The sequence below is a fragment of the Phocoena phocoena genome, chromosome 14 (genome assembly GCF_963924675.1).
Source record: "Phocoena phocoena chromosome 14, mPhoPho1.1, whole genome shotgun sequence".
NCBI lineage: Eukaryota > Metazoa > Chordata > Mammalia > Artiodactyla > Phocoenidae > Phocoena > Phocoena phocoena.
Window position 1 is genome coordinate 77,992,939 of NC_089232.1, and position 13,409 is coordinate 78,006,347.

A 13,409-nucleotide genomic window follows, 5' to 3' on the forward strand; every position below is an offset into this window, starting at 1 on the left:
ATGGCCCCGTTCCTCCTTGGGCACTTTTTACAAGAACACATATCACAGGATGATAATGAGCTATTTGTCTCTCTTCTCCCGCTAGACTATGAGCTCTTTCGGGAGAGGGACCAAATCTCTTCATTCTGAGCTTGACCCCATTCTGCACCTAGGACAGGCATCTCTGATTGACCACGACATTCTTTATGGATGAGCCTAAACATGCCCCCAAATGATTCTCAACCCTGGGCTTCTGGCTGCCCCCATCAATCCAACAGAGTTTATCAGGCCTTTAGGAAAAAACTTGCAACATACAAGAACATTTTTATAAGTGACCTTTATAAAAGAGGCCCTTAGTACAGTATACCCAAATCAGTGCATGAACATCTGAGCTTAAAATGAGTGATGGTGTTCTTTCCAGATTCTTCCTTCGCAAAAAAAAAAAAAGAAAAAAAAATTGTTAAGTTGTTGAGTTTACCAGTCAAACAGCTGAAGGAGGAAAAGCATTCTGGGCAGAGAGATGACATAAAGCGATCAGGTTTGCAATTCATTCGGTCAGTCTCAACTGAGCACAGGCTAGAGGAGGAGCTCTCCCCTTGACTCTCGAGTCCAAGACAAGAAAATCAAAGTCTCAGGTCGTTGTCCCCAGAAGTCAGACACATAAAATGTTCGATTGCAGTATAATATGAAAACTGGCACAGAACCTTCTAGAAGCCCAGAAGAACAACTCACTGGCCTGAGGGGGTAGGAAGGTGTGTTGGACATTTCTGAGTTTGATTTCTATGGGAAGAAATAATATATTATTATGAACAGATGTTGTTATGGACAGGTACTATGATGGAATTACTGGGGTATTCACAAACTCTCGTGCTTTCTTCTAGATGAAAGGCTGTATAAAGGTGTTGAAGGAACAGGCCCCAGACAGTGTGGAGGGGCTGCTGAACGCCCTCAGGTGAGCCTCAGCCCTGTGGGGCAGCCAACCCTTCTGAACCATTGCAAATGTAGGTGTTGTTTGGGTCCGAGGGCTAGAACGCCAGGCTTAACCCCTTTGCATCTGTTAATACATGTCATCTTCCCAACTGCCTGTTGCGGTCAGCCCCATTTTTATCGTCCCCTTTTTACAGATGGAAGAAACTGAAATTTAGAGAAGTCAACTCACTTGGCAAAAGTCACACAGCAGATGGCTGAGCCAGGATCTAAACCCAGGCCTGGGTGACCCCGCAGGTCAAAGGCCTAACTCCCAGCCACAGTGCTTTGTGGTTGGTGGGGACTTGCAGAAGAAGAAGCTTCCCCGGTCTCACTTCCCCCTGCACCTGTGGTTCCCAAACCTGGCTGCTCAGGAGAATTATGTGGGTAGCTTTTGAAAACACTAATGCTCAGGGTCCAATCCAGGCCAAATGAGTTCGAATCGCTGGGCTAGGGCCTCAGGCATCCATTTTGTGTTTGTGGGTTTGCTCTGAAGGTCCCTGGGTGAGTCGTACATGCAGTTGCCAAAACTGAGGAGCCTGCTGTCCCCTGTCTGGATGCCCTTGTAGCTGGCTAGTGTTCCTGCCGTCTCCTCACTGCTAACGCGTCATGCCCGAGCACCTGCTCTCTTCCCAAGGACACGTGCGCTTAATCCACTCCAGGTGTAGCTGGCTAGTGTTCCTGCTGTCTCCTCACTGCTAACACGTCATGCCCGAGCACCTGCTCTCTTCCCAAGGACACGTGCGCTTAATCCACTCCAGGGGAGGTATTCTTGTTTCTTAGCTGTGACATATCCACAGGAGTTTGCTGAATCATGACAGTCGGGATTGTGATCTGGAAAGTTCATGGTCCCTGCTGTCTCATTCATCTGAATGATTCATCATCATCATTCACCTGATTTCCCTCAGTTCCTCTCAACTTCATGCATGTAGTAAATGTTCAATAAGTATAAGTGAGATGGAGCAGTGATCCTCTACGCACGTACAACACACGTTTCCTGCTCTCATTTAATCATCACAAGTCAGAGTGATAAGATCTGTCACCCCATCTAATAAATGAAGAAACTGAGATGCACATGAAATGAATAATTATACACTGAGGCTAATCCTTTTTCATGAAGCTGCTAGGTCATCATTCTTCAGAAGAGATGTAGCTTTAACCCAAGAGCCTTCCAGATTCTGTGGGTAAACCGAGGTTTTCTCCACTGGTGCCCATTTCACAAAAGGCTGGCTTTCCACACTCAGTAAGAAGACTTTGGCTTCTGTTGTTCGTTTCTTTTGCTTTCCAGCATCATTCAGTCAAGCAGAGCTTTAAGAGCGGGGCACTGCGGTAGGCTGTGAGTTCCATCTGAACCTCGGCATTTGGTGTCTCCTGTAGGCACTGTGAGGAAGTCAAAGAGCACAGGTTTTTGAGGCAGAGGCAGACCTGGATCCAAATCAGAAATCACAAATTGTTTACAAATCATACATCGTTGTATTTGTCATCTGGAATGGGTCTTTTAATGTCTCCAAACCTCAGTTTGCACATCTGTAAAATGGAGGCAATAACCTGTCCTACAAAGAGTTAGTGTGAGTGGAAAACTTCCATGGAGTGCTTGAGACGCGGTCAAGATTTTATTACATGTTACTTCTCTTTTCCTTTCTTTTCATGAACTATTTCTACACCAGTTAATGTGAGGAGACAAACTACACCACTTTTCTTCAGTATATGGACCTGCCATCGTGCCCCCTTGTGGTGGCAAGGAGGACAAGCATTCCCATAAAAGTAGAAAACCCTAACAGTTTAAGTGTTGGGTAAAGTTGTTACGTGCAAACCCATATTTTAATATTTGTGACTCAGCGGGGGTGGCCTAGATGGCCAAGATCCTGCACTCAAGCACGTGAAGTCTGTCTCCCTGGAAAATGAGAATGCTTGTGTCTCCTCCGTGAAATTATTTGATTAAGTGGAAGATCTACTTGTTTAATAACCATAACATAAAACTCCTTTGGAAGGAAGGATCAGATATTAAATCTGAGACTGCTCTGGGCATTGAAGTGTGGCTCTTTGTGTAAAGAACCAATGCCAAGTTTGATTTCTAAATATCAGTTATGTCTCCCAAGGTAAAGATGAGCTGGAGAGTCACGATCGAAGCTTTCTCAGAGTGCTGTTTGCACACTGACCGCCATCCTTTTCTCTCCATCCAGGTTCACTACAAAACACTTGAATGATGAATCGACTTCCAAACAGATTCGAGCCATGCTTCAGTAAAGCTTTGCTCAGTGAAGAGGATCTTTGAACTGACCTCAGAAGATGTATATGTTTACATAATTTAATACAGATTGATGTTAATACTCGTGTATTTACATAACCGTTTCCTTCTTGTCCCTGAAATATATGGACCTTAATTTGTATCCTGACTGACTCAACCCAGCAGAGCATAAATTGACTGGAGAGCCTTATCTTCGATGGCTGAAAGGAAAACCCCTTCTCCAAAAGGAAAATTTTGGAGACATTGATCTTTGCTACTGGAGTTCCTTACACCTTTAACAATCAGAAATTCCTAATAGCTTGTGGTCATGTTTTAATTCTAGATGTGTAATCTCTCTGGGAAGTATAGTTATAGAAACATGAAGTATTTGATTTCCTGGGACAGCTCAACTACAAGAAACACAGCTGTTATCCTGACAGAGAGAGAGGGATCCCAGAAAAGACAAATGCACGTGGAGACACAAAGCCAAGTGTTTGGAATTCAGCACACCGCCTCTCTTCCCTCAGACAGCACAGCACACGTGCAACTTTTTTGTTGCATGTATTTTATTTACCAGCATACTCTCTTCCTGTTTTGATTTGTACCCCCTAATGTTCCCCTTCCATTTTGCAAGAGGAAAAATCAGTGTGTTTGCATCAGTTCATGGGAGGGAAGCAAGGATAGATAGATGTGCTGTTGTGGATGGGTTGGTGGCTGTCGTGGAAGTGGGGCACAGGTGGGGAGGAAGGGCACCCAGGCGACAGGACAGTCATCTCTCTGCTTCAACCCTCTGTCTCCAGGGACAGGGAAATGGAGCTCTGGCTAAAATTGTGGGTAAGGTTGCTAACATTCCTGTTGTCTGTGGAGCACTGCGTACACACCCCATCCTAATAGGAGCCCCGTCCTCTGGGGACCATCCATGTGGCAGCGGAGATCTAGACACTTAATTAGTTACCAGAAAACTAGAGGAACTTAGAGGGGAGATTTTCGTTTTCTGGTTATCTACTATTTAAATGGGAGCTCCTTTATGACCCAGCTGCTAGCTTGTTGCAATGTATAAACTCTGGCTTGAGTACCTGGATTAAGTCCTAGCCCTGTTGATTCACAGAGTGATCTTGGGAGATTCACTTAAGTTCTCTGTGTCTCACTTTCCTCATCTATAAAATGGGCAAATAACAGATAATCTCCAGTAGTCCTACAAGACTATGAGCCACTAAAAAGACTGACTCTCACATCCTTCCTTTGTAAGTAGAGTCCAGTAAGCATCACCCCACCTTGTCTTGATGGTTAGCAGTATGACAAGGGTCATTGTGTCTGCAGACAGAGCTTAGAATGGAATCTTGGAAATCTTCTATTCTGGTCTCCAAGTGGAAAAATGAGACAGAGGATGAAGTCTAACGGGATCACCCCCATGTAGGACTAGAACCCAGGATGCCTCGTTCCTGACTCCATGCCCTTTTTTTTTTCACCACGTGGCCTATGCATACATACTATGGGGGTGATACTGGACGCTTTTAAATAAACCCTCGGCCTGAACCATATAATTGCTTGCCTATTTCTGATGGAAGGAAAGAGTTGCCCAGGGAATGGTAATTCCCAAAGTTGGGTTTGGTCATATCAGGGTTTGGTGTCATTCACAATGTCCCAAGGAATGAGCTGTCACACCATTACTTTCCTGACTTTGGTGGCCAGCTGGCATTGCCTTGAGTCCTCCAAGAAGAGGAGAGACATACTTTGGTTTTGTTTATGTTTCACAAAGAAATCCAGTCAAGTGACAGAACAGATTACCCAGTCTGTATCTAAATGTCAGTCAACAAGGAGAGGAAAGGCCCTTTTCCTTGGAGCTTTTCCAGCTGAACAAGTACAGCTGCTTGGATGAGGGTTCTCTCATCAGAACAGAAATGCACTAGATGGCTTTCAAGACCTTTCCAAACCTAGGCATTCTAAAACCCTAGAGGAATCCAGAAATTAAGATAACACTGGGTAAACAAATTCATTAAATATTCAGCTTAAGAAATGTTCTTTTACTTGGCAGGCCCATGTTATCTTTGGGAAACAACTGTCAAGACTAGAAGTATAGATGCACTCAATGTTTATCGTCACTGGGTTTACTTTCCTCCCATATCAGGGAAGGAGATTAAGTCTTGGAGAGGGGAAAGGACTTGCAGAGTAAATAGTTGAGCACGTTTATAATTTTTAATTAGACTTTCTATCAAATGGGACCAAACATAGGGGAGAGGCTGCCGGTCTGCCCCGATTTAGCCAAGCCACCTTGTTTCAAAGCCAAGATTCACTAGTACGTGGATTCTCAAAAGCCCAGGACCTGAACTATTGCCTCACTATCAGGGGGACGGTTAACTGAATGTCTGTGATCACTAACAGGTGATGGGCCTTGGGTCCACTCCGGAGCTATTGTGGGAGACATTCTTTTAACAGACTGTCCACCAGGCATCAGACGTCCTTGAAAAATCACAGCTTTTTGTGCACATGCACATGTGTCCACAGCCTGTGAGTGGTTCAGGGGAAAGTGCTAGCCACAGTATCCATGTCAATGTTAACTATATTTCATATTTCATGTCTCATCGTTTTCAAATAAAAGTGTTTTCCATTACTCAGATATTTATTTTGGGGCAAGCAACAAGGTGAAAATTGCATTTCTCGGATGCACTGCTACTTTGACATTATAACTTTGTTCTTGGAAACCTTTTATGTGCCACTAGGAATTAGTAAAACAAAGTGACAATGAATGTTTTGAATTGTGGTGGCCCATTGGGGCTGGAGTATTAATTAACAACCAGAAAGGGAATCCTGGATACTCTCCTTTAACTATTAGTTAATATCACGCTTCATCGGTGTTTGCTCCTAGCCATCACCGTTGTATCAAGTTATTAATGGTAAACTGAGGTTTTTAATAAATCATCACATTTAAATAACAATAATTTCATGCTTTCTCAAAAGAAAAATGAAGCTCTCTCAATCTTGGAATCTAATGGTGCAGTAGACATCAGAAACTTCTCATTCAATCTTGTATCCCAGACAGATACAAATTTTTCTAGATGTTAATAATAAACATTGGAATTTTATCGTAAAGAAACAAAAACTTTGGAACCCAATTTCCCCACTACATCTATAAAAGCTGTTGCATACACAAAGCTGTTTAAAAGTTGTATATTGTTTGCTGAAGTCCCTGTAATTTTTTTTGCCTGCTTTGCCTCTTTTTGTACAGAAGTTTTGAGTGTGAAATGAAAATTAAAGTTTGGTACATATATTTAAAAATACACCTCTTTTATGTGATGTTCAAGGTTAAGTGGGTAGTAAGCACATGGTCACAGATACTTACTAAACATAGATATTTGCTAAACACCTGCTCTGGGGACCAGGAAATCACACCAGCTGCCCTTCACCTCTCTATGCCTCAACTACTTCATATACCCAAAATCTGAAATGCCCAAAATGAACTAGTCTTGGTACCAGCTGTATTTATTCATTTCAGCAAAGACCCCCCCCCCATTATTTTTTTTAAAAGGCATAAAATACGGAGATACGTGACTGATATCTAGAGTTGCATGAGACCTACTTATTCAAGGATGCCAAGAAATATAAGAGCATTTATTTGCTCTTTTATTTTTTCTCTTGAGTACAGTAGCACTTTATGGATTTGGCAAAATTAGCAAATAGCCTATTCCACAAAAGTTCATTTTTCAGGCAACGTAAACTCTAAAGCAATTCTCTTAACTGTTAAACACTGAAACTTTTCTAGAGCCTTACTTTTAATCCCTGAACCTTTTAAGTTAATCACCTAAGACCTAATTGTGTGTGCTCTCAGTGGGTTAGAGTCCCCAGTAGAGACCTTCCATGATACCATATACAAAACACAAAGGGAAATGAATAGGAATGCTAAATTTTCTGTAAATTGACACAAATTATAAACGGACAAAAGCTGGAAAGAGAGAAAATGAAAGGGGCCTTTGAGAGAGAGAGAGAGAAGAAGGGGAGAGAGAGACCCTAATTAAATAAGTGATGAGAGTCAAAAGACATGAAAAAGAAATGAGTAAGCATAAGTGTAATTGTCAAGAGGAGCACAGCTGGTGAGGAAATGAATATCCTTCATACCAACCAGAAATTTGGTTGTTAATCAGAGTTCTCCTGGAAGGATGGTAAAGAAGAGCTCAGATGGCACATTCCTGAAACCTGGTGAATATTGGCAATCTGTAGTCACCCCTGATTTCGTGCTTTAAGTTATCAGTAAGCAGGCAGAATTTCTAGATGTTTGCTGTTTGAAAGGTGTGTAGGATAATTAGTCATCACAATGTAAATGACCGACTAAATAATACTGTATAATGTTGATTCATTTATTTAAACTATTCATATTCATTAAGCACATTAATCTATCCAACACCAAAATCCTGGTTGCTACTAGTAACCTCCACCCTGACTGAGTACATCCTACATGTACCTCTTACTCAGTAAACAGAAAGGTCTTGACCTGTGGCTCCAGCTCACAGGTGAAACTCCAAAGAAGGGAATTTTTCTGCCCTGGTCACATCAGGTTCCTGGGACTGTATTTTTATTACTCTAGCTCTTCCCTTGCCTGGTGTCCCAGAATTTAGTTTAGAAAGTGCCTTTTAGGCTGAAAGTTCTTGTAAACTCAAAATAGTCTTTTCTCTACAAGATCTTCCAGTTTTCACTATCAAATTGCATATTTCCAGATTCCTCTTTCTCTCTGCCTGCACTTTCTGTTCATTTTAAATTGTCCTTGTTTGCCCCATAACAGGCTTTTTCTCAAGTCAGAAGCTATATTTTATTAACATTCCTAAGCCACCCAAGATCTATAGTCGTCTGTTGTGACTCGAGGACTGGTAGTTCTAAAAGGCTTCTTACACCTTGAAGAAGCTTGTCTCTAGAAAATATCAAAAGTACTTGGAGGAGGCTATAAAATTATCTCCCTCCAAATTTCAATAGATTTGAAAGGATTTTTTTATTCCTTTTGTGTGATAGAAATAATGCTATCACTATGGGGAGAAGTTATAAAGGTGGTGGTGTTTCATGTGAATATGGGTGGGGAGGATGAAAGGATAGGGAGCTCTAGGCTGAACCAGGTGAGTATTTACTGTCTCCAAACTGTTGCATGGGCATTTCCACTCCCGTGATGCTGTCTTTAATGCACACCCTCTTCCTCACTGTCTATCTGAAGTTTACTTGGGCTTCAAGTAAACTTGATGATCCCCTTCCTCCATGAAGCTTTACCTAACTAACCCAGTCCATGCTAATCCTCTCCTTTTGCCTCCTAGTGCATTTAATGTATTTGATGTTAAATATAGGCCACTGTACAGTACTTTAAATCATGTGTTTGGTTTGTGCATTAGATTTGTAAGTTCCCGTGGGCAGAAAATGTGACCTACAGAGTGTCAAGCTCAACATAGGCCAGTGGCCAATAGAAGCTGCCTGCGGAGAGAAAATTTCAGGGTCCTGAAACTTGAGTGTGCTGAAATGAGACCCTGATAATTAATTTCTACAGCTCACAGCCATCCGCAGCCACAAACTACCAGCTCCTCTGACTGGTCGACTTTATTCGTGGAGGAGATGTTTACCTACCTGTCAGGGTATTTTTAGCCTCTGTGGACACAGAGAGTTTGCAGCTTGCAGCAGATCTGCCAGGAGTCCAACTGAGAAATCAAGCTGTTGTCTTGATCACAAGTCAGAGTCAGCTAGTTCCGGCAAGGGTAGACATGCTAGTTGGATGAAGTTTTGCTTGGTCTGGTGCTAGGCTGCTACTCCATCAGAGAGTTGACCTTGAGGCAGAGGCAGAAACGCAAGTGAAGCAATTTCCAATAACTTGACCAATCGATTCAGCACCTTGGACAGCAATCTAGGCCTGTCGCCCTGACCGTCCACCGCCACGTACCCTGGAATCCATAAGTCCTATGCGTTGGTTCAACTTTGTCTCTAGAACTCTGGTTATCAAGACAATATGTTCCTCATAAAATTAAAGTTTCACGGTAGCTGGAAAAGCATTTTCCTTTGTATTGGGACTTCTGAATATCACATAAGATGGGCAGGAAGTAGTTTTGGAAAGGCCCATATATCATCTTGCATTTTCATATTCACAATATTTTAAAATTCAAACTCATAAAAATAAATCTCTCCTCTTCTTTATCCCTATTCCTCCAGCTGATTATTAAGACCTAACAAATATCCTTTTTAAGGAGCTCTCAAAATCTGTCAAATTCTCCTCAGTTCATTTTGCTTTATTTACTCCAAGCTTTACCATCTCTTCTTTAGAAGGTCACTCAGCCTCTACTTTCTCCCTCCTCTAATCCATTCTGCATACAGCTAACACATCTTTCTGTGACATACGTTTGACAATGTTGTGGCATACTATTGCCTTTAGCAAGTTCCCTGAAGTATAGTCTCGGAGATGTTAATTGGTGTTCCATGAAAAGAAAATCAATTTTCGAGTACTTGTGAAACAGGTTAAACAGATTATTTTATTTACTTATTCTTTTTTCTACTAGAATTTTTTATTCATTGTAAATCTCCACAGGAGGCTAGAGCATATGATATGTAGCAATTCTTAAATGTACTTGTCTACAGAATTCATACTTCACAGAACATCTATGATTTCTCATGGACGTTGGCATTCTGCAGAAATGCTGCTTAATCAAACCTAACAACTTAATTTTCCCATCTCACTTACCTTCTATCAAACATGCATCCCATTTTTCCATGCTATAAAAAACATTCACAGTTTTCTGATATAACATCTATTTTCTTCAGATTTATAACATTGCTAATAACATTGTTCCTTCTGCCTGAAATTCTACTTCCCCTAATTTGTCTTGTGAAATCCTGTTCATCCTTTAAGACGTTGCTCCAATGGCTCTTCTTCTTTGACTCTTTCCGTGCTTTACCCAAGCGAAGTTAGTTACTCTTTCCTGCATGTTACCATGTTCCCATCTCCATTATACCATTCTCAGATTTAGGTGGTACCAGAGAGATTAGTGGTGAACAGCTGTGCTTAGGTCTCATTTTTTTTGTTGCCCAAATGTGTCATAGAAATAGTAACCCACATCTGAGACTTCTTTAAAAGAATCTTTTTTTTAATCAGCTCTGTAATTTAAAAAATAATAATTATGTACCATTTGAAGATCTAACACTAGTCACTTAAGAAACCATCTCAACTGACATTTTTAGGCAGGTATTCTCAGTAAATAGTGTTGAATTTTTCCATATTTGTGAGGTTTGTTCATGTAGTCTATACATTTCTTTTGATTTAAGTAGTTTGCATTTTCATAGAAAATAGTACATTTTATCCACATTTAAAAATAGCAAAACCTTTTAGAAATTATTCATTATTTTATTATTTTCTCTTTACCTGTGGTTACATCTACTTCCTTAGAATTAACATTTTTGAATTTGTGTTTCTTTTTTTTTTACCTTGACCAGACAAATACATGATTTATCTGTTCATGTTTGTATATACATGTATGCACACGTGCATGTGTGTGTATGTTGTAAGAAGTAGCTATTGAATAGCAGTTATGATTTAAGAGAGGGAAGCAGTCAAAGTCCAAACAGCAGCCTAGGTTTTCATTCAGGTCACGTAACTTACTAAATGTGTAATCTTGGGCAACTTTATTTGTGCCTCAATTTTATCATCTGTGAAATTATGTTAATTATAAAAATGTGACAAAGGGCCTTGCACCTAGTGACCAACCGTTGGTCATATTTATTGTCTATTGTAGTAATTTTTTATCTTCATTATTTCCCACTTTGTTAAAGTTCCTTATTGTATTTTTTACCTTTCTTATTTCTTATTTTTATAATGTCTTATGTGGAATATTTAGTGTTTTTTTTTTCCTCTGTTCATGAAAAAACTCTTTTAGGAAATGCATTTTTCTATGATAACACCTTTAGCTTCACCTCATTATCATTTTTACTAGGCTATTTTATACTCTGAGTGTAATTTTTCTTCCATTTATGCATAATTTAGGCGTAATTTTAAATATCTAAAGAGTTAAGGATTTTGTTGGGCTTTGTACTCCAGTTTTTGTCATTAATGTTACTATTATTCTATCACGATCAGAATGTGTGACCTATACCATTGCTATCATTTTGGAATTAATCAAGGTTTTCTTTGTAGCCTGATACCTTAGTTTGAATTCCCCCCAGAAGCAGAGCCTAATGCTAGGACGTAGCCACAAGTAGTTTATTTAGGAGATGAACCCAGGGAGCAGGGGCAGGAGCACAGAGAGAAAGAGACAGGGCAGGAGGAGGACCTAATAACAGATGCACTGTTAAGGAAGTTACTTCTGAGGACGAGAAGGGCCCAGTCCTTCTGAAAACTCTCTAAGGAGCTGTACAGAAACTCCTAAATCTCATCTCCTTGAAGCCTGGATGCTGGAGCATCCAAGCACAGTTGGCCAGCCCGCTGGGCTGCAGCTGTGAATGGACTGAGCAACCTTCCTTCATTTCCGAGAAAGCCGGGAAACAGAAAAGTGGAGAGAGAAAGTCCAACCTCCGGCAGGCCACTGACAGCGCGTATGGGAACTGCCCACTGAAGCTGCCCCTGGCATCTTGGCTAGGCCTAGGGGATCTGGTGTGGGAACCCATCTTGTACGTTACACACAAAATCATCTCCATCCATTTGTAAAGTGTGCCAATGATAAGGTTTTATTTTTTGAAGGCTCTTTGGGGTATAATTTCCAGCCTTTGCTTCTAAATGTGTATCAAAGAGTAGCTCAGTACTTCACAAGGCAGACAATGCTATTCAGGAACACGAGATCGCGTAACCATGACAAAAGACACAGAGGTGCAGAGGTGTAGAACCTTCTTATTTATCAGACGGTAAATAATAGCTCATATTTATTTGACTAAGAGTTTCTTTATGTCCAAGTGTAACTTGAAGAGTAAATAACTCTCTCATGCAGATGAAGAACAGAATAGATGCGATCAGAAATCATTAGCATTAATAGTTTACTGGAAGTGTATCTTTTCCTTTTATTACAAATAATAACACAAATTTTATAGAGTAACTTCTTATCTAGATAGAAATAATAACCCTGTAGGAAATTATATTCGTAATACTTTATGGTGGGAGGAGAAAACTTGAATGCCTCTTTTTAATTAAGAGACTTGGAATTTTTTCTTTGGTTTCAATATAACTTGTTTTTATACCTTATACTACTTCTGAAAAATCATCCCAAAGGATTTTGGATTGTCCCATGATATGATAAAGTCAGCATAAAATTAATTGTGGCAAGTAAAGCACATACATTTATAAAAACAGAAAGGGGAGCTAAGTAGAGTATATAAAGAACATCTAAAAATATTTAGGACAGATGATGGATTAACACTGCTACTGGTAATTTGGGATCTTATGTAACATAAGATGTTACAGATGGTAGGAATTATGGATATGAAAGGTCTCACTCTGACAGACTTTGCCAGTGTTTTTAATAAATGTCCCCTTCTAGCCTTAGACAGAGTTGGGCTGTTTGAGAAGCAGCCATGCATGGTATGTTGATTTAAACTACCTGTTATTAGCTCATTTTGTAACCTCAAGATAACTAAACTGTACCTGTGGAATTATAGTTTCACATGTACAGTTTTTTCAAAGGGGTGTCAAATTAGCATCTCTGAATTCTTGTGGTGATAAGTGAAGATCATTGACCCAGGGATAAAAGGGAGGAAGTTGTCTACGAAAATATCCTTTATTTATTGCCCAGAACTCGGTCCCCCCCTTTTTTTTTTAATTTCTCACTTACTGACTTACTTACATTGAGTATAAAACCCATGTGCTAATTGCCAATGATATGGTTATGAAAGTCAGAAAATTCACATTCTATTGGGGGGACATAAATATGATTCAATTCGATAAGTATTATGATACAGATAAACAGAAAGTCACGTGACAGGAAGGACATGGGAAACCTAACCTAGCCTGGTTGCGGGAAAGTCAAGGAGGTTATCTTGGCAAAGGCAGCTGAGCTTTGAAGACTAGAAGGGCTTTGATACCCCCCAGAGGAGCAAGGGATAGAGGGCAACTGTTTCAGATAGAAATAGCATCACGTGCAAAGGCAAGAGGCCATAACACCATCAGAGGCTTTATATGGATGGAGCATATGGGTTCTGTTTTTCCTGGAGGTGGGAGATAAAAGATGGAAACCCAATGAGAGGTGAGGCCAAACAAGAAAGTGAAAGGCTATGAGGGTGATAGGAAGATATGGAAAGACTT

General features: G+C 40.4%; 1 protein-coding gene across 1 annotated transcript in view; it reads left to right on the forward strand.

Annotated features, from left to right (window-relative positions):
• Positions 1-3,488, forward strand: part of CYRIA (CYFIP related Rac1 interactor A) — a 58,262-nt gene extending 54,774 nt beyond the window's left edge. Inside the window, exons 10-11 of the mRNA XM_065890930.1 lie at positions 861-931; positions 3,129-3,488. Coding sequence (XP_065747002.1) covers positions 861-931; positions 3,129-3,192 — 135 coding nt within the window. The 3' untranslated portion in view covers positions 3,193-3,488. The remainder of the gene's footprint in view (positions 1-860; positions 932-3,128) is intronic.
• Positions 3,489-13,409: the final 9,921 nt, after the last annotated feature.